The sequence below is a fragment of the Vombatus ursinus genome, unplaced genomic scaffold (genome assembly GCF_900497805.2).
Source record: "Vombatus ursinus unplaced genomic scaffold, bare-nosed wombat genome assembly UNPS02014805.1, whole genome shotgun sequence".
Lineage (NCBI taxonomy): Eukaryota > Metazoa > Chordata > Mammalia > Diprotodontia > Vombatidae > Vombatus > Vombatus ursinus.
The window spans coordinates 1,056,977-1,078,441 of record NW_020954583.1 but is presented as its reverse complement, the minus strand read 5'-3'; the positions used below and the strand labels follow the sequence as shown (position 1 = coordinate 1,078,441).

The following is a 21,465-nucleotide window of genomic DNA, read 5'->3' as shown; positions in this document are numbered from 1 at the left end:
TTCATTGCCATCTTTATGGACATAAGTAAAAACATAACTTTGGTATGTTTGCTCTGAGATAGAAATAATTAACCAGTATTTCTAATTCAACTAAAATTTAGTAAGCAACTACTATGTGTTAAGCACTATGTCAGGCATTAGAGACACAAAGATTTAATTAAAGTCCCTGCCCAAGTCCTGCATTCCCCTTATAATCTGCTAAAAACTGACTGAATCACCAAATCATGGCATTTGAGAATTGAAAGGAACTTCAATGGTCAAGTCCAAACCATACGTGAAAGGAATCATCTAGTTTAGCATACTTAAGAAGTCATTCAACCTGTACTTGAAGATCTCCAAGGAGAGGAAACTATTACCTCTTAGGGTAGACAATTCTGTTTGTTTTTTTTTTTTTTTGACAGCTTCGTTAGTCAGTTTTTTCTTGATATCAGGCTTAAATTTGGTTCTGTTTCACGAATAAATCTTCTCCCTCCTTTACATAACAGCCCTTTAAATACTTGAATGCTTCTATCATGTCCCCCTTAAGTCTTCTCTTTTCCAAGTCTCAGTTCCTTCAACTGATTGTCATATGTCATGAACTACCACTCCACTTGCCCTCCTCTCAATATTCTTCAGCTTATTAATGTCCTTTTTAAACCAAGGTACCCAGAACTGAACACAACACTCCAGATGAAGCCTGACAGATTAGAGTGAGACTATCCCTTCTGTATTCCTAGAAGTTGATGCAAGCTGGTCAGACCAGGCCCCTTCTTATGAAGATGGGGAAGGGGACCATATGGGCAGAAATAGCTAGAAATGCTAATAACTCTGTGTGTAGACCCTGATACAAAAGAAATTCTACTAACCCTTGTGTTTATCCTTTTCTGTCTTAGTTATGGTTGGTGTACTTCCCACTTGGAAGTATGCTCAACTTAGGTATATTTTTGAAAGGCTCTGCATCCCTTTGCCTCAGTATAAAACCCCATGAACCTTTACAACTTAGGATAAGACCAAGTCTGTGAATATGGCCCATGTAGAAACAATTGCTTGAGATATGGTTACATGTGTAACTTCATTTCCCATGGCTCCAAAAAAATCGTAACTCAAGGGTGTTGAGAAATGTATATCTCCTTATATTCTTTTGTTTGAGTGACATGAAGGGTTTGTATGCACTTAGTAAGCTCAGTTTAGAAATTTGGAATACATGAAATTGACCTCAGTCTCAGATATTCAGTGATTTACTATGACCTCAGACCTAGGCAACATACAACACTGAAATAAGAAAACATTTAATCAAGATAGACATAAATAATAAAACAATCTAAACTTCAACCCATATTTCTAAATGGGTAAAATATATTTCCACTTCTTTCTCCGCAAAGCATATTGGAAATGAGGTCCTTCTAGACGACCAGCTCCAGCAAGGGAAGGCGTAAACTTAGTCTCTCTCTCTCTCATTAGCCAAAATGAGAGAATCAGTTCCCCTTCAAATTGCATAAAAACTGCTCCTGTCAGTAGCTGCAGTCTACTATCAATCTCTGGTCTCCAGCATGGCTGTTGTGGTTTCTAGCTCAGCTATTCTTAGGCATTACTTGTTGATCTTTCAGCTGCCCCTTGTCTTTGGCACACTGCTTTTTTGGCTCTTCCTTTTTCATGGTCACAAACTCAGCAGAGATTTCCATTACTCTTCCATTCTCTAAGGTGACAAGGTGTCTTTCCCTGGAATTCCTACCTCCTTCCTTGGACCTCCAGACTACTTTTTCACTTCTCCCCTCTCTGCCTCCCCCATTGGCTCACTTACACCCTTCCATGTGTAGTGAGCTCTATCCCTTCAGGGAAAAGATGTACCAAATAAAGGATGTTACAGACAGAGCAGCCCTATGCTTGGAGATGCTACCGTTTACATATATATGTTTGGTGTGTTATTAGTATTTCTTTTGGATAGCAATTTCTACATTTTTTTCCCACATAAGCCTAGTTGGGTCAATCTACACAGCTCCACTTGATACTATGCAGGAGCTCAACCTTTCCTGGTTTATCCTTCTTCCTCTTCTCCTAAAAAATCTTCACCCATTTATACTCTTCTATTCTTCTGCTGCTTTAAATCTTTGGTCTTCCAGAGCATGGTTGTGCAATAAAAAAATTACAAAATCAAAGCTGATGATAGGTGTCAGAAAGTTTAAGGACTTCATGAAAGGCATTTAGAAACCATAGAGGTACATTTTGCTGGATCCATTATTAGAGAGCTGCCATTCACTTCCTTGGAGAGAAAAAAAGAGGAGGGGGGCAAGAAGTGCATATCTCTGTGCCCTTTCCTTTAGCCCAAGTCATAGAACAAACATTTAGAAGGTGTAACTCTGAATAAGAGGATGGAGCTGAAGGAAAATGATAGCCCCTACACTAATCACAAATGGAGATAGAGTAAAGTTGTCCCACTCACTCTAGGCTCTTTATACTTCATTCACTCATTCATTAGTCTCTGAATGTAAATGAGTTGATGATACAAGTTTTTATATCTGGGGAAAAAAAACTGGACCATTATAGTTAAAACAAAAACAAAAACTAGGTAGGAATGAAATATTAAATCTCTCTTTATTCTGATATTAGTTTCAGGAGGTTAAGTATGTGAAATTACTTTTATTTTAATTGTTCTAAAGGTAAATGAGTTCAGAGATTGAAAAACTAATGTATTTCTAGAACACATAATTGTCTTTTATTGATAGAGAAGTGACCAAATATTAAATATTACTCAAAAGTATCCATTCAAAGTAATATAAGAATTTTATTTTAAAAATGTACTGTCAGAAACTAATTTTTTAATGTTAAAATATATCAGAATAAAAGAAGTTAAGCTAAATTCTTGTAATATTATTATTAGTAAACTTTAAGAACATCCCAGAATCCACTAGAAATGGCCTATAGGACCTTTCTCGGTATTAGGGTAGTTGGAGGGAAAAAAAAATACATGTATGTGTGTATATGTGTATGTATGTATGTATATATATGTGTGTGTGTATAAGTATGTATAATGTGTATGTATGTACTATGCATACATATATACATGTGTATATGTATGTATAGTATATACATATGTACATATGTACACATGTGTATACATATGCATAGTACATATATACACACTATATATCCCTATACACACATATATAAATACATACATACACACATACATACTTTATATACATACATATAGATATGTATGTATATATGTACTATGCATACTATATATATACATATATATAAACAGAGGGCACAGGGTGAGTTGAAGATGAAGGGATGATATCTAAAAAATAAAATTAAGGGGTGAGAGAGGAGTATACTAGGAGGAGAAAGGGAAAAGTAGAATGGGGCAAATTATCTCATATAAAATAGACAAGAAAAAGTTTTTACAATGGAGGGAAAGTGGGGAAAGGTGAAAGAGAATGAGTGAATCTTACTCTAATCAGATTTGGCTTAAGGAGGGAATAACGTACACATTCAGTTGGGTATGGAAATCTATCTTAACCTTAAGGAAAATAGAGGGGAAGGGGATAAGGGGGGAGGTGATAGAAGAAAGGGCAGATTGAGGGAGGGAGTAATCAGAAGCAAACACTTTTGATGAGGTACAGGGTCAAAGGACAGAATAGAATAAACAGGGGGTGGGATAGGATGAAGGGAAATGTAGTTAGTTTCTCACAACATGATTATTAGGGAAGTGTTTTACATGAATACACACGTATAACCTGTATTGAGTTGCTTGTCTTCTCAGTGAGGGTGGGTGGGGAGGGAGGAAGGGAGAGAATTTGGAACCTAAAGTTTTAAAAACCAATGTTGAAAATTGTTTTTACATGCAACTGGAAAATAAGATATACAGGCAATGGAGTATAGAAATCTATCCTGCCCTACAGGAAAATAGAAAAGGAAGGGAATAAGAGAAGAGGGGAGGTGAGTGGAGGGAGAGCAGATTAGGGGAAGGGGTATTCAGAATGCTCCCTGTCTTGGAGTAGGGGAGGGAAGAGAAGAGATGGAGAGAAAATTTGGAACTTAAAGTCTTGTGGAAGTGAATGTTGAAAACTAAAAATAAATAACTTAATTAAAAAAAAGAAATGACCTCAACTCTGTGGAAAACATATAAAATGTAATCCTTTGTATCACGTGTCAATTATATATTCAAAATTTTAAGCTTTTCAACAAATTAAAGGAATCTTCTCTGACTTTAAAACCTGATTGTTTTACTTAGCATGTTCTCAATCAAAAAAAAAATAACTATGTCAACAGGCACTATTTAATTCTATATATAAGAATAATGTGTTTTAATAGCATCAAAATATTTTATGTAATTCTTTTCAGCCTGTGGAATATTGAAAAGATAATACTATATTTTAGTTAATAGATAAATGATTATTTTACATTATTTTGTTGGATGCTGTTGATTCTTGTATATTTTCAATGAAGACATGAACAAATAGAGTTGTTCTACAAGATCTCTATGTCCCATATATGTTATGCCATATTTCATATCATTATACCACATTTCTGCCTAGGATCTCAGAGAATTTTATAGCTAGTATCTCAGTAATCCTCCAAAACTCCTATAAAGTAAATCAGTAGCAGATGTTATCCTCCTCATTTTCCAGAGAGGTTCAATGACAAGTCCAAATGCCCATCTGCATGGAAATAATGCAGCTGAATATCTGAAATACTGGTGAGGACTCAATCCATGACACAAATGGTAGGTAGGAGATGTCTCTAGAGACACTGGCAATTTCCTGAAGAAAAGTCTAGTGAAGCATTCTACCTTCCTACTGCCTTGACATATCTCTGAACCTGTAACAGTGGAGCTAGTATAGTGGAGAAATAAAAGGTATTTGGAAGCTTCTACTATGTCCTTTTGTTACTTAGTATATATTGGGAATTCCTAGATATTCTTATAGACTATCATCTTCAACTATAATTAAAGTATTTACTGTGAACCATACAACAGTGGAGGAAAATTATTACTGTATAGTCATATGATTCATAAAATTTATATAACTTTTCCCCCTTCTCTTCTCTTCCAGGTGAATTTGGAGAGGTATGCAGTGGACGCTTAAAGCTTCCTTCCAAAAAAGAGATTTCAGTAGCCATCAAAACCTTGAAAGTAGGCTATACTGAAAAGCAGAGGAGAGACTTCTTGGGAGAAGCAAGCATCATGGGACAGTTTGACCACCCTAATATCATTCGGCTTGAAGGAGTTGTTACCAAAAGTAAGGCCTTAGTGAATTTCTTTGTGGGAGACATGTTAAATTTATTTAATCTCACTTATTTAACAATATTCCGTTTTAGTCATCTATCCACAAATATGAAATATTTTACCAAGTAGGATTTTGTTCTAACAAAAACTACCAATTTTAGGCTTAACAGATTTCTATCATGAAGACACTATGTTAAAAAGGGGGGGGCATAATCCAGAACAAATAAACAAATTAAATGCTATAGATAAAAAGGGAGGTAGGGAATTGTAGGAAATGAGAGAATCAGAGGAAAGTAGCAATGAAAGGCAGCATAAGTGAAAGCTAAGATTACTGCCTCTAATCTATTTGGCTTGGCTCCCAGTTAGTTACTTTTCCTGAATTGGCCACGTCTTTATTTAGGATTCTGAGTACTTAAATTCACATATTTTGGACTTGGGACACCTTTAAAGGTTTTAGAATTACTTCACAGCTTTTGAAGGTCAAGATCAGAGTAGATCCAGAACTGTTCTGATGCATAGCTTCCATGAGATTCTAACTGCTCTGGAAATCTAAAGCCCAAGATGGGAGCTAGTCTGGGAGAGAATTTTAAAGGTCCAAAAAAGTGTTTTAAAATCATTTTCAGAAGTACTGACCCTACTTTCCATACTTTCCAAACTCTCCTTCCTGCTCACTTGACTCAGAGAGGTGCCTTTCACATGGCTGTAAGGATACCTACGCTGGCTCCAGTTGCAATCAAAATCTACAGGGTATATATCCTAGTTGCCTAAAACTTCAAGGGTAGTCCTCGGTTTAAAGCATCTAGGCAAGTTGTTGTTGTTCAGTCATTTCAGTCATGTCCTACTCTTTGTGACCCCATTTGGAGTTTTCTTGGCAAAAATACTGGAGTGGTTTTGCCATTTCTTTCTCCAGCTCATTTTACAGATGAGGCATTGAGGCAAATAGAAATAAGTGACTTGCCTAGGGTCACACAGCTAGTAAGTGTCTGAGGCCTGAACTCAGTGAAGGCGAGTCTTTCTGACTCCAGGCACTCTACCCACTAAGCCACCTAGTTGCACTCTAGGCAAGCTGCATTATTAGAAAATTTCTTCATTGTTCATGCAAATGTTTATATTTGTGTGTATATTTGCATTACTTGTCATATAATGCAATTGGCCTAGTGCTAATTTTCATTTTTATTTCCCTATAGAGGCAATTCTTCTCTCATAAAAGTGTCAAATATAAATGGACTTTGTTTTCTTATCAGAAATTCTTTAGGGAATTGCAGTCCATCTATTTTCCTTGGGTAGGGTGGGAAATATAGTGTGGGTAGGTTTAGTTTATGTTCAGGAATTCAACTGGATATTCAAAGCCTGACTTGAAGCACTGTTATTCATGTTGTTTAACACTTTACCCAGAGTATAAGGAGACTAGATCACAACACTGTGAGGCTGCTTTCTTGAGGGGAAAAAAAAATACTCTGATCAAATCATGCCATAAGAATTGTAGTTTTAAGCACAATGTTAAAGGTTTAGATTTGAATTTCTGTGTGTTCCAAAGAAGCAGTTACATACCTTGCTGAATGAGCTAAGAAGTGTATGGTCAAATTTTGCCCCCTTTACCACCTGTGGCATCAGAATGTTTTTTCAGGATTTTCTTGCCATGGGTGACTCACCTCCTGCTAGAGTTAGGTAATATTTATAAATGTTTCTGTAGGTATAGAATCAATTTCATTGGCAGATTCATTTACTGTATTAAATTTGATTAGATAATAGATTTATTTCTCTCCAGAATAATTCATTATTGAAAGCATGCCATCATGTGTGGATTTCCATTTCCTCTAACTAAAGGTAACTAGAATGGTGTAAGCAAGACTTAAAGCAGCAACCTTTGTTCTTCTTCTGAAGTGGCCTTTCTAGGAAAGATAAAATGATCATACCTAAATGCTCATAGTAAGTCAGCGAAATTCTTAAAACCAACCTCAAATGTAGGAAGGTGAAAAAAAGAAAGAAAAGAGTGATATAAATTGTAAGTAACATGAAAAAAAACACCATATTCATGCTTGATCTTGTAACATATTCATATAGATTACAAATGGCTTATTCTCAGAGTAAGAACTCTACATTTGATATATCTCCCTGGCCAAAGAAGTATATAAGGTCTGCCAAATCTGTCTGTATAAATCCCAGCAATCTTGTATGTTGCAAACATAATAGGGTTCCAGACCCAGGATTAGATTGTGAACTTTCTTAGAGGAGGATTTAAGAGCTATTAGTCTGGCACATTATAACATCTGGAAGTAAAAAGAAATGACTTAGAATGAAGCTAGCATGGTACACTTAATGGTGAAGAAATGTAATGTTTTATAACTAAAACACGTTCTTTTACACAACCCTAACTTTTTCTTTCTTTACAAAAACCATGGTGTTACTTATAGAAAGCTGGAAAAATCACAACCTGATTGAGAGCTATATAGTAAACAAACAAAAAAAATAGCAAAACTGGTGAATGGGATGAATAAACAAGTACTAATAATTCACATTCATATTTTACTTTAATGTTTATCAAAATTTTTTTTCTTGATAGCCTTCAGAGGGTAGTATTCAGGTAATACAAGTGTCATCATGCTCATTTTACAGATGAGAACACTATTAAGAACATAATTAAGTAAACTACCCAAGGTCAATGAAGAAACCAGGATTTCTAACTTAGGCCTTCTGACGCAGAGTCCAGTGCTCCTTTTACTACACTGCAAAGAGATAATGCCAGAATTGGGAAATTAAGAGGTTTTTTGAAATTGATTAATTTTGAGTACACAATCTCCAGTTCATGAGTGAGGGATTTCTCTGTCTCTGTCCTTGTCTCTCTCTCTCTCTGTTTCTGTCTCTGTCTCTCATTTTCACTCTCTCACTACCTCTGCCTCTGACTGTTTCTCTGTCACATTGTCTTTGTCTCTCTCACTATTTTGTTTCCCACTTTCTCGGACTATCCAGCATGTTCTTTAAGCATGGGCAGTTCTGCTTATCATTGCTCTTAATTGCATACTTGAAAAAAATATAATTTGAGACACTAAGTCTAATCCGGTCTCTTTTGCAAGTCAGTGTAAGCATGTTCTCTATTCAGTCATTATATTCTTGGCTTATTTCCAGCTGGGCTATTAACAATTTTAATAGTGGTGTTTCTGTCCCAAAGGTCTTCAATATAAATGTTCATGTTACCTTTTAACAAGGGAAGGCAGAAACAGCGTTTCTTCAGAAAAGCTGAAAAGTAGGAAATGCATTATCTTCTCTAAATCAAGCACCACAAAAAACCCAAAACAAAACAATATATACAATAATCCCTTATATAGCTGTTTATGTGTATGTGTGTGTATGTGTATGTATGTAAATGCGTATATTCATGTATATGTGTGTATATATGCATGTATATATATACATATATATATTCCTTTAAACTTATTCCTTTAAACTTGCAACAATTTTGTTTCTTTGTTTGAATTAAGCACCTTCCCAATTGTAGTATCTATTCATTTTTTCATCAAGTAAATTAAAGACATAACTTTGAAAGGGGTTACTGGGGATTTTAATCCTCAGGATTTTATTAGGGAAATAAAAGGGGGGGAGTTGCTTGGCCTAACTTTACATTCCCAAGGTCCTTCAAGGTGCCTTTCTCTCATGACATTGGATTTTAGAAGGCTTGTATAACATATTTTGCCCAAACTATTTAAGTGTATACTTTACATCAGAGGCCTGGGCATTGGGTTGGTTGAACGTACCTTATACTATAGATGTAATGGGGTACATTACTTGAATAAGATATCATTCTTTTGTTCCAGTGCTGCATTAGTCCCTTGTTTCATATTTCTTCCTTTCTAAACTTGTCTTCTACATGGGTCTCAAGGGTGCTTTCTAGGCAGTACTCTTAATAGCCAACACACATGTGCTGCTTAGTTCACTAATAATTTACAGAAATGTGTAGCCTGTTAGTATAATAAATTTTAGAAACACTGTTGACATAAGTTGTTATCATGTATTAATGGTTGCATTTTTGATGAATGAGTGTAGAACATTCCTTTAAAGTTATATGGAACATGTGTTTCTTACTGTGTACATTTTAACTTAATGAATAAAATGAATTCTGCATATCAGAGGACAAATAAGACAGAGGTGCCTAACAGTATTAAGATTTTCCACCCTTTTTTTTTCTCTAGTATTCTCATACATTACTCTGCTTTTTACAACTTTTAAAGTTCAATTTTTTTTTTCTTTTGGGGAGAGAGATGTATGATTTCTGATGTTAAAGGGGATAGTCAGTAGTTGGTTCCCATTTGGAATTTTTAAATGGTATTTAGGAATTTATAAAGTATTTTGAAATGATTCAGTGAAAATAATTTTTATATGTGCAAAATAGCAATATTTAGTAAGCAATAAGTGGCAGGCTCCAACAATGGAAAATCTTTCATTCTTTCTGACTTCAACAGTTATCATTTTGTTTCAAATTTCCTTATTTGGAGGGAAAAGATGATAGAAAAGATTCAGGATAGATATCTCATGCTACATATGAAATCCCCTTGACTCTTTTTTTGACCTCTTCATTCTTTCAGGCCTATATTTAGAATAGAAAGGTTTCCATGGTCTTTGCCATTGAATTCATTATAGTAGATTAATTTAGTGTTCTTATCCTTAATAAAGGAAGCTTAATCATTTATCTCTAGTCATCAATGTGAATAAAAATTAGGGATTTATGTTTCAAATTTATCACTATTTCTGTTGATTGGGATCCATTCCAATCAAAGCCAACCAACAGCATTGATTGAATGTCCACTATATACAGAATTTTAATGGACAGTAGCAGCACTATCAAGAGAAGACATCCCCCCTGCCCTCAATAGGCTTACATGGTACTGAAAAAAAATGCAAAGATAAATGCAAACATTGGAATGAAGAATCAAATATAAATATGTTGAGTAATAAGAAGCTAGGTGTACCTGAACATTAGGGTGACAGGTGAGGATAGTCCAAAAAACTCCATGCACTAAACTTTCGGGATGGTAAGAAAGGATACAGTTGTATGAAAAGAGATGATTTCAAATGAATGATTTTTTTCAAGCAATTCCCATAATTTTTTGAGAAATCTCTTCTTCCCTAAAATGTAATTAATTTCCTTAAGAAGTTCATGAGAACCTTTAAAGTACTGAAACTAAAGATAGATTCCCTATAATTTCTTTTCCTTCCATTTCTGTCAGAATCTGACAGATTCTGCTGACTCTTAGAAAATGGTAAAAAATATGTTTTGGATACAGAAGTTGGACTACATTGATGTGGAGATGTTAATGAGAAATGAAACAATGAAAAGTCTCAGAGCCAGGAGGAAGTATGTGTGTGTGTGGGTGTGTGCACGTGCGAGCATGTGTGTGTGTGTATACATATATATATGTATATACACATACACACATATACATACACACATATATTTATGTATGTATATGTGTATATGTATACATATATATGCAAAGGGTTTAGATATTACACAAACTCAGTAATGACCTATGTATACTTGAGTCTTGATTATATAAGGCAAATATCTGACTATTTTCTATAGAGGTTTGGATTCATAAAGCATGTCAATAGCCCAGCTATTTTATTAGCAAAGGAAGAATGCAGAAAATTGGTAGTTGAGCAAGAACACACACATACATACATATATGCATATTTATATTCATATACATAATTATATCTATGCAGTCTCCAACTATCACAGTTTTCTGGATTATTAGATTCTTCCCTAATAAAATATTATAACCAATATATTAAATAAAATTATGTAAAAACACATATACAAACATACATAAACATATGTATATGCATTTATATGTATACTATATGTGTATATATTATAGATGCTTATGTACATATCAACTATTAGCTTCCTCAGAGATTAATCTACAAGGATTAATAAGCAATTTAAGAGATCAAAGGCCGAGAAGAAGATAAATTTTGCCTTTCTTCCTGAATATGATTAGGTCAATTGCAGTTATAGGAGTCAGGAATTCCATAGCTTCAGAGCATTAAAAGGCCTTCTAGACTTTACCTGTTAAAATAAGACAATTAGGTTCCATGACTGCACATCAGTTAAGAGTAATTCTGTTTCCTTATTGTCATTTATATGGATACATTCGTTGATTGCTGAATTCATTGTCAGAGGGAAACTTTTTATGGAATGGGAAGAAAGATATTGTTTTCTCTCTCTTGGGAGAGATTCAGTTTGCTAAGTGAATTAAATATAACCCTTGAGGTTCCAAGTCTATAATTCATGCCATTCATTACCATTGTCACTTAATGAAGATTAAAAATATAGAAAGCAGAGATGAGGCAGCAGAACAACAATTTCAAGATTCATGAAGAAAAAGAAACATTGGGAAAAGTATACCGTATAGATGGTTTCCAATTTTCAATTTAGTGAGGTAACAAAAGAACAAATCCATTTTAATTTTTTCCATATTACAGAATAGCTTTAATTTTTGAAATTTTGGGGAAGCCACCATAGATTACGAAATGATTGTTCAACCCCTTTTGTTCCTCCTTCCTATTTTGCTCATCTTCTGTGGACACATCATCTCTGAAAGTGAACAGAAGGATCTGCAGTCAAATTTTTAAAAAACAGAAGCTTAGATTGGAAAGAGTCTTTAGAGATCATATAATCTAATTCTTTCATTTTATAGATTAAAATCAGAAAGACTAAAGAGGTTGTGTCGCACAGATATTAGTGGCAAGACTAGAGTTCATGTCTCTTGACTGTCAGATGAAATCAGTTATATTTCTAAAGAAAAGAAATTCTATGGTTCTAGGGCTCTTGCTAAAAGACCTTCTAGATCTTACCCATTGCAATAGGGCAGTCAGGTTCTAGATTGCACAACAAATATGAATAATTCCATTTGGTAGAATTCTGATGCACACAGTAGTACCAATCAGTATGGTGCAGGGCCAATAGCTCAAACAAAAGAGCTAATGCTGCCTCTGCTCTCTGGAATGTTCTTCTCTGCTTTTTAGATTATTTCCTTCTCAAATAGGGTATCAATTTACTTTGGGGAAAAATGGAGAGAGTAGTAGAAAAATTATTTTCTTCTTTAGTCCCCTCAGTTCATATTCTGTTTGTATCTCCAGTCTCAAACTTACTGTTTATGTGATCCTTGGCAAATCAATTAAGCTCTGCCTGCCTCAGTATCCTTAATGGTTAAATGGGGATAGTAATATTACTTACCTCCCAGGGTTATTATGAGGATCAAATGAGATGATATCTGTAAAGCACTTCTTAGCACAGTGCCTAGCACATAGTAGATGCTATGTAAATGTTTTTGTTATTATTATTATTGACCTGATAATCTAAGTCCCCTATCTTCTTTCAATACTTTAATTTTACTGTCTGACAACAATGCTATAGGTAGAATTTTTTCTGGAAAGTTCTTTTGAATGTTGGATGACATCTGTAGTAATTGTACTGTGTTATTGTGTGTATACATATATATATATACATATGTATGTGTGTATGCACACATGAACATAAATGTAATCAGTTAAAACCTTTAATTATATACTTCTGAATTTCATTGAATCTGTGATTTCATTACTGTAGTTATTCCAGTCCTTCATAGAAGATCTACCCAATATGCTAAAAGCCTTTCTTTAAAAATTTTCCTTCTTGATGAAAGTTGTGATATCTAAAAAATAAAATTAAGGGGTGAGAAAAGGAGAAAGACAGAGGTAGAATGTGAGATAATTTAATCTCACATAAAACAGATAAGAAAAAGCTTTTACAGTGGAGGGGAAGTGGGGGAAGGTGAGAGGGAATGAGTGAATCTTATTCTAAGCAGATTTGGCTTAAGGAGGGAATAACATCCACACTCATTTGGGTATGGAAATCTATCTTACCCTACAGGAAAAAGGGGGAAATGGGATAAAAGACCGGGGGATGATAGAAGGGAGGGAAAATTAGGGGAAGGAGTTTTCAGAATGCACGTTGTCTTGAGATGTGGGGAGGGGCGAGAAGGGGAGAAAATTTAGAACTCAAAATCTTTTGGAAGTGAAGGTTGAAAACTAAAAATAAATAAATTAATAAATATTTAACATATATTTTTAAAATGTCCTTCCTGTTTCTTTTAAAATTTAATAGCTATAATGCAATAGTAGACCGTTCATTTGTTATTTGTCACTCTCATACAAGACCAACTCACCTCTTTTTCCAGTTACTTTTTCTTGTCTAGTATGCAACATACATTGGTAACATATAACCTGCTTATACCCAGCATGTGGCTTTTCATTGCCTTTTGGGATACCTGAAAAAAAATTCACACAAACACAGACACACACATATCAGGGCAGCTAGATGGTACAGTAGATAGAGTGCCAGACCTGGAGTCAGGAAGGCTGATCTTCCTGAGTTCAAATCTAGCCTCAGATGCTTACTAGTTGTGTGACACTATGCAAATCACTTAACCCTGTTTGCTTTAGTTTCCTCATCTGTAAAATAATCTGGAAAAGAAAATGGCAAACCACTCCAGTATCTTTACCAAGAAAAAAACAAAAACAAATGGTGTCACAAGAAGTGACATGATTGAAAAAAACAAATGTATACACACACACATGCATACACACATGCACCTAGTGACTAAACCACTATGAAATTATATGTATATATATATATATATATATATTTCTCACTATTTTATATCTATGTCTATAATAGTAATTTAGTCAGAATGCACTGTAGCATAGTGGAGAGTGCTGCATTTAAAGGCAAAAGTCCCCCGTTTGAATCATGGCTCTGATACTTACTATCTCTGGGTCTCAGTTCAGTTAGCTGCAAAATAAGAGTTGGAGTAGTCAGCTTCTGAAGTCCTGTCTACCTCTTAATCTATAATTATATGAGATCAAGTAAATGAAAGTCAAACTTTACAGAGTACTTTAAAATATTTTCATAAGTTTAAGCTAATCTTTTTAGTTCAGGGACTGATAATCATCTTGGGGCTTGTTCTAACAGTCCCTGTTCTTCTCATGTTCCTTCTCAAGCCTTTTTTCTGATCATTTCAGGGCTCATTAACACCTCTCTATAGGGGAGAGGAAAAGAGATGAAACTGAAATCAGTTTCCCACTTCATTCTTTATTTTTTTTAATTCTTTTGAAACTTGTTAGCAGATTTAATAATAAATCTAATTTAGGAGTTACAAAGTAAGGTTGAGACCTTGGATTATTGTATATTTCAGTAGTTTGCATTATCATTGATGATGTTAACATGTCCAGTCAGATACTGATTTACACTAAAAGGTATTGGGAAAGAGCGCTGGATTTGAAGTCAGAGGACTAGAATTCTCTGGGCCTCAGTTCTTCATTTGTAAAATGGAGGTGGGGGGAAGGGGAGGTATTGATTAGATAACTTCAAAGTGTTCTTCCAGTTCTACATACAGATCCTGTGAACCTATGAATTGAGTTTCAGATATATTTTTCAAAAATAAGTAGTTATGTCCTCTGACATTTGAGAAAGATATTTAATCATTTTTTACATATGTTTCAGGTAAACCAGTCATGATTGTCACAGAATATATGGAGAATGGATCCTTGGACAGCTTCTTACGAGTAAGTGCAAGAATTACTAATGAATGACGAGTTCCATTAATGTTTTTCTTTAAGATATTCCTTTTAGTGATTTTTCTTATTTTTAAATTTTGTTGATAAAAATCTTATTCTTTTTTCTACAATGTCTCTATAGTTTGTATTCTAATATACTCATTTACATTTTGACATCTTTATTTATTATCACATTAAAACAATCTTTAATAGCACTTAAACATTATTAACTGCATTCTATCTGCAGAAAATTTGATCTGATGGACTAGAAATTACTATTGTAAATTGGAGTCATCTGGGCAAAATTAACAATTTAATATTGTGACATGTCCATCAAGTAACAGTAAATACAGTATTTGTCTGAATTTTTTTACCTTGCCCAATACAAATGGAATTAATTGTTGGTACTCTTACAGACAACCTCTTATATTGTTGCAAGTTCTAGATTTTCGGTATTTAAAGGTAAATATTTATTGATAGAAGCTGAAATATCCTGAGACAAAATGGTAAAGAGAAGACTATAAAATGATGTCCTCTTCTCCCAGCACCCAAATATTAATGTTTTCAGATTTATTTTCCTCAAAATCAAACCTGAACAACATCTTCCTCATATGTTGTATGCTGCCTCAAGATACATGTGAGGTAAAACAATAAATAAGAAGCATTGTAGAGAAATTTTGTAAATAACATCCACCTAGAATAGGAATGCTCCTTTAGTTTTCATCTTTATAGCAGTCTCTGCTGCTTATTAGAAGCTCATCCATCTCTTAAATGGTTCTGTCTCTTTAACAAATAAGCATGAACCCTGTATCATACCACTGGAAGGAGACATATTCTGTCTTTATAAGAATATCACTGCACTTCAGCACAACTGTTAGATTATCCAATAAGTGAAGTTTGGTTTCAGAAATCAATCTAGCTACCTAAGTATACAAGGCCTGCAGATCCATTCATTTAATGGATATTTCTTGAATGGACACTACCTTGAAAGTACTGCACTAGAGTTGCTGCTCTAAAAGTATTTAAAATACACTATATATATATATACATATATATATACATATTATATGTAATACTAGTCATGTAAAATAATCTCATAGAGGAATGTTTATACACACACACATATATATGTAGCTGCATTTAACTACTAATCAACAAATGCTAAGAGATAACCAATTTCACACTTTTCCTATGATACGGTGTTTCTGTATATACTTTCACATGCTATTTCTACTCTCAGATATATATCAAATACCATAAACTAACAAGAAGGAAAGAAAACATAGTTACATGGTAATTGCATTTAAAAAAATCTATATTCTTATTCCTATGATAAAGTCTATCATGACATATACATATGTATGTATATATTTTATAAATTAGCATGTATATATTTGTGTGTCTGAAGAACTATGTTCTTCAGTCTTAATCAACAGCAACATGGTAGGATGACATTGGATTTAGAGGACCTGGATTCATACCTTACCTCTGGTATCTTGCAATCTATGCAACCTCAGGTAATTAGTTTTTCCTCTTAGATTTACAGTTTCTTCCTCTGTAATTCCAGAGGGTCAGACTACATGCTCACTGTAGTTCCTTCCAGCTCTAAATATATGAACCTAGGGTATAATCTTATCCCATCATTTTACAGATAAGAAAACTGAGGTCAGTGTAGGTAAAATTACTTGCCTGAGTTTTCTCAGGAATCAAGGCAAGTCTTCTGACCCTAAAACTGATGCTGTTTTTATTACAGCACAGTTTCTTCAGCTTGGGCACAAAGGTATGCAATAAGTACTTTGTGATTAATTGACCTATCTTCTAGCTATTAAATCTTTAAAATGAAGAAGTTTTAAAGTTTGTCTGATTGAAGGACTTTATAAATTAGCATGTGGCTGAAGAAAGGTAATCAAAAGTGCTATCCTGGGTACTTTACATTATCTTAGAAGAGAGAGCAGTATGTTAGAAAAATCCCTGAATTGGAGAACCTTAGATTAGAATCCCAAATCTCTTCCAATGTGACCATGAGCAAATCACTTCACATTTCTGTTCCTCAGTTTCCTCATGTATAAAATGGGAAAGGGGGTTGGACTAGATAGTCTCCAATATCTCACATTTTGTGATTATCTGATTCCATGGAAGACACTTTGAAGGTCCCTTTCTAGTTGATCTCTGAACTTTAATGAAAGGTTCTGACCTGTAATTGTGTGTGCTACATGAAAACTATCAAAGTCCCATTTTGGCACCCAAAGCTGGCAAGAAGAAAGGGGACATGCTTTCATGCTTTTTAAAGGACTTACTGATGGCATGTAATCACTCTACAACTCTGTTTTGTTGCAGATGTTATCATTATTGTTTTTAGCTTGTGGCATTGGACAGAATGTTAAGTGCAGTTAGTCTAAAGCAGGCCTGCACAACATATAGCCTGCAGGTAGCTTGTGGCCTGCCAAAGGATTTTGGGGGCCTGCAAAAAATGTAGGGTTGCCATGATACACTCTCCTGTTTGTCATGTGACCCATTTCAACCAAGCATGGTCAGTCTGTCTCTAGTCTAACCTGTATGCTGCCTGAACCTACTGCCAAGTTGTGCAGGTTTGGACTAAAGGCACCTGATTAAGAGTCAATATCCAGCACTAGAACCAGAGAATTTTGACGAGAAACTGACACTTATTAATCACATATTTCAAATGTTTCTCAGAAGCACGATGCCCAGTTTACAGTCATCCAGCTAGTAGGGATGCTTCGAGGTATAGCCTCTGGAATGAAGTATTTGTCAGATATGGGCTACGTTCATCGTGATCTCGCTGCCCGCAACATCCTTATCAACAGCAACCTGGTGTGCAAAGTTTCTGATTTTGGCCTTTCCAGAGTTCTAGAGGATGACCCCGAGGCTGCTTATACAACAAGAGTAAGTTGTACTATTTATTCTTTATTTTTCATCTCATGCTGATTTGTAGTAAGCCTGAGTAAGACATGGGTCAACCCAGCCAAATAAGCTTTACCAACCTCTTTTTTCTCTTCTTTAAAGAGTTTCTTAATTGTCTTAAGAATATATTGGAAAATTAATGGATTTTTTTCATAAGATTAATAGACGTTTTCTTTACAAATCTGACTGTAATCTGAAATGTAACCCCATTATAATTTACAGGCTTTCTTCTTTCCTAAAAACAAACAAATTCAGGCTTGCCGATCTGAAATTTTCACAATTATTTAGGTTGCCTTAACATATACTCTGGCTGCACAATGAAGGTTTGACAAACACTCAAAATACCAGGACACTTGGTAGAGTGTGGAAAATCAGTATATAAATTCTGTTATTATTTCAATTTCCTAAATTCTACAGTCACAATTTTTTTTTCTTCTGCATGGGCAATTGAGCAAAGGCTAATTCTTTTGGTAGACTGTCCCATTTTGATTATACAACTAAAGACCTCCTAAACTAAAACTTTAAAAATCCTAGAGCTGAGTTCAGCTTACTACCCAAACAATAATGGGAGAGGTAAGAAAATATAATTATGCAGCATTAATGGATGCATTCCTAAGAGTGTAATATACCCTATTATATGAATTTAAGTGTTGGCATTCTCATAGTAGTGTCAGTCATCACATTATTTTCATGATTTTCAGTCACATCATGAGCTAAATTTACTTTTCTTTACGTGAACCTAGATGTTAAAGAATGTAGGCTTACTTGCATATTTTTATCCTCATGCCTGCTAGCAAACTTCTTTAAGCTGAAAGAGAGAGGCATATTAATATCCAACTGCCCAATCAAATACAATATAAAACAATGATGACCAATAAATCTAGACCGTTGTGCTCCACAAAGTTGATTAGATTGGAAAGGTTTGACAAAAATCTTAACCTAAATATTGAATGTTTTCTTTTCCATGATCACTAGCAAAATCAATCAGCTACTATTTTTTTTTTCATTTTAAGTTTATTTAATAATAGCAGCTGATTTATGGGAGTCACATTGTTACTCACTAGGATCATATGTTTTTTGTACTTAATTTTAGTTTTCAACATTCACTTCCATAAGATGTTGAGTTTTAAATTTTCTCCCCCTCCCTCTTCTACCCCCTTCCAAAGATGGTGTGCAATTTGATATAGGCTTTACTTGTACATTCATATTAAATATATTTTTACATTAGCCATGATGTAAAGAAGAATTAGAACTAATGGGAGGAACCACGAGCAAGAAGAAACAAAACCAAACCACAAAAGAAAAGGAGAGCAAATAGTATGATTCCATCTGCATTCAGACTCCTAAATTCTTTCTCTGGATGTGGATAGCATTTTCCATCGTAGGTCTTTTGGAGTTGTCTTAGGTCCTTGCATTGATGAGAAGAGCTAAGTCTATCAAAGTCAGTCATTGCACAATGTGGCTGTTAGTGTGTACAATGTTCTCCTGGTTCTGCTCATTTCATTCTGTATCATTCATATAAGTCTTTCCAGGTTTTTCTGAAGTCAGCCTGTTCATCATTTCTTATAGCACAATAGTATTCCATTACAATCATATGTCACATCTTGTTTAACTGTTCCCCAATTGATGGACATCCCCTCAATTTCCAGTTCTTTGCCATCACAAAAAGAGCCACTATAAATAGTTTTGTACACGTGGGTCCTTTTCCCATTTTTATGATCTTTTGGGATATAGACCTAGAAGTGGTACTACTGGGTCAAAGGGTATACACAGTTTTATAGCCCTTTGGGCATAGTTCCAAATTACTCTCCAGAATGGTTGGATCAGTTCATAACTCCACCAACAAGGCATTAGTTTTCCACTTTTCCTACTTCTTCTCCAACATTTATTGTTGTCCTGTTTTGTCATGTTAGCCAATCTGATAGGTGTGATGTGGTACCTGAGAGTTGTTTGGATTTTCATTTCTCTAATCAATAGTGATTTAGAGCATTTTTTCATATGACTACAGATAGCTTTAATTTCTTCTGCTGAAAACTACCTGTTCATATCCTCTTACCATTTATCAGTTGGAGAACGGCTTGTATTCTTATAAATTCAACTCATTTCTCTCTATAGTTTAGAAATGAGGCCTTTATCAGAGACACTGGAGTCAGCCACTATTTTACAGCTAAGTATGATTTATTTAATAACTAAACTAACATCTGATGCCACACGATAATAAATGGAAATCTGATAGTTTTATTTTGTAGGGAGTTTTTTATTTTTATTTCACTCATATCTCATCTACTTTTTGAAGTTATTCATAACCCTTTGTCATTGGCTGAGCTACTAAAATAGTCCTTGAAAAGTACATACTCACTGTGTCTTCCTTATGATATTTTCCTTAAAAGTAAAACCTTTCAGTACAATTATTTGATTTCATGTCATTTTCTTAAAATTTTTAAACCTTGATTATCTTGAATTTTCCTTCCTTCTTGAAATCATATCCTTGCTGATTGAAGGACCTAGTGGCCCCCATGTTCATGGTTAATAAATTTCAACTCCGGGGAACATTAGGAAAGGCTATTCTCCAGGAAATCACTTTGAAATAATGATATCATTCTAGAGTCCCAGCAATACAGAAGCCACTTTGGTTTTATTTTCTAACAGAATAATTTATAGTTGTCCTGCCACTCTGTTAGAGTTTTTATGAAAGTAGATGAAGCAGATACCTAAAGTTCTTGGGCCTTAGTAAAGCAAAAGCAATAAAGTACCTTACTGTTCTTCTTGGTGTTTTTTTTAAATATTTCTTTGATTTTTGCTGAAGCAAAAATTCATCCATTTATTACTGTTGGATTTTTTTCTTTTTTGGGGGTGGGGGGATGCTCAAATACTCCACCAATCCCAAATCCTTAATTTGCATCTAGTCAATATTATCGAATGGATATTCTGAGATATTTAATATTAGTAATCCCAGGATATTCCTGGAACATTCCCACAGTCCTTATGGAAGAGCCAGTTCCTAGTTTAAGAAACAGTGGAATGTGTCTTGATATGGCATTTTTTTAAAAATAACTAAATTTATATATTTTTAAAACTACTAAAATAACGATTGTCAATGTGAACTCTTTAAAAAAACACTTCCTAAATACAAGGTGTAGCCATGAAGTAACGTTGCTTAAAGCATGCACACATACACACACACACTCACACACACACATACATGAACATAGGTACCTAACTGGTTATTGACATCTGCCCTTCATTGTAATCATCTTGACAGATCATACATTCATTCTACTGATGCTTCTATTACTCAAACAAATCCTTCTGTGTGGATTTCCTTCAAGAGTGGCTTAAGGGTCACTCAAGAAAATCATTTGCAAGATTTCATATTCACACCTCCTTGGGGAGCCTATCAAATAGCTTGGTCACGTAGTTAATTTAGTCACTAAACTTGACTACAAATTATCTTTGGCTCTTTCTAAAAAATTAAATTCTTCTTCAGTGAATGAAAACATTCCAGCATGGATAATGCCTCAAGGAATATGGAATAGGAACTCAGTTGGATGTCTGAATTCTGATTCATCAGTACTGATTTATCAATAAATCAGTTACAAGACTTTTATAGTCATACATCTAGATACTCAACTAACACTTTTCATGTGGCATCTTAAAATTGTCAGATTTATCAATTAGAATTAGGTGTGCTGTTTTAAATAAATAAAAAGCCCCTTCCTTAGAGGAAGAGATTCAGG

The 21,465-nt window shown here is 34.4% G+C and overlaps 1 protein-coding gene across 1 annotated transcript in view; it reads left to right on the top strand.

Moving 5' to 3' along the window:
- EPHA3 (EPH receptor A3) overlaps positions 1 to 21,465 on the top strand; it is a 413,601-nt gene that overhangs the window by 343,616 nt on the left and 48,520 nt on the right. Inside the window, exons 11-13 of the mRNA XM_027874169.1 lie at positions 5,037 to 5,222; positions 14,754 to 14,815; positions 17,501 to 17,710. Of these exons, the coding sequence (XP_027729970.1) occupies positions 5,037 to 5,222; positions 14,754 to 14,815; positions 17,501 to 17,710 (458 nt within the window). The remainder of the gene's footprint in view (positions 1 to 5,036; positions 5,223 to 14,753; positions 14,816 to 17,500; positions 17,711 to 21,465) is intronic.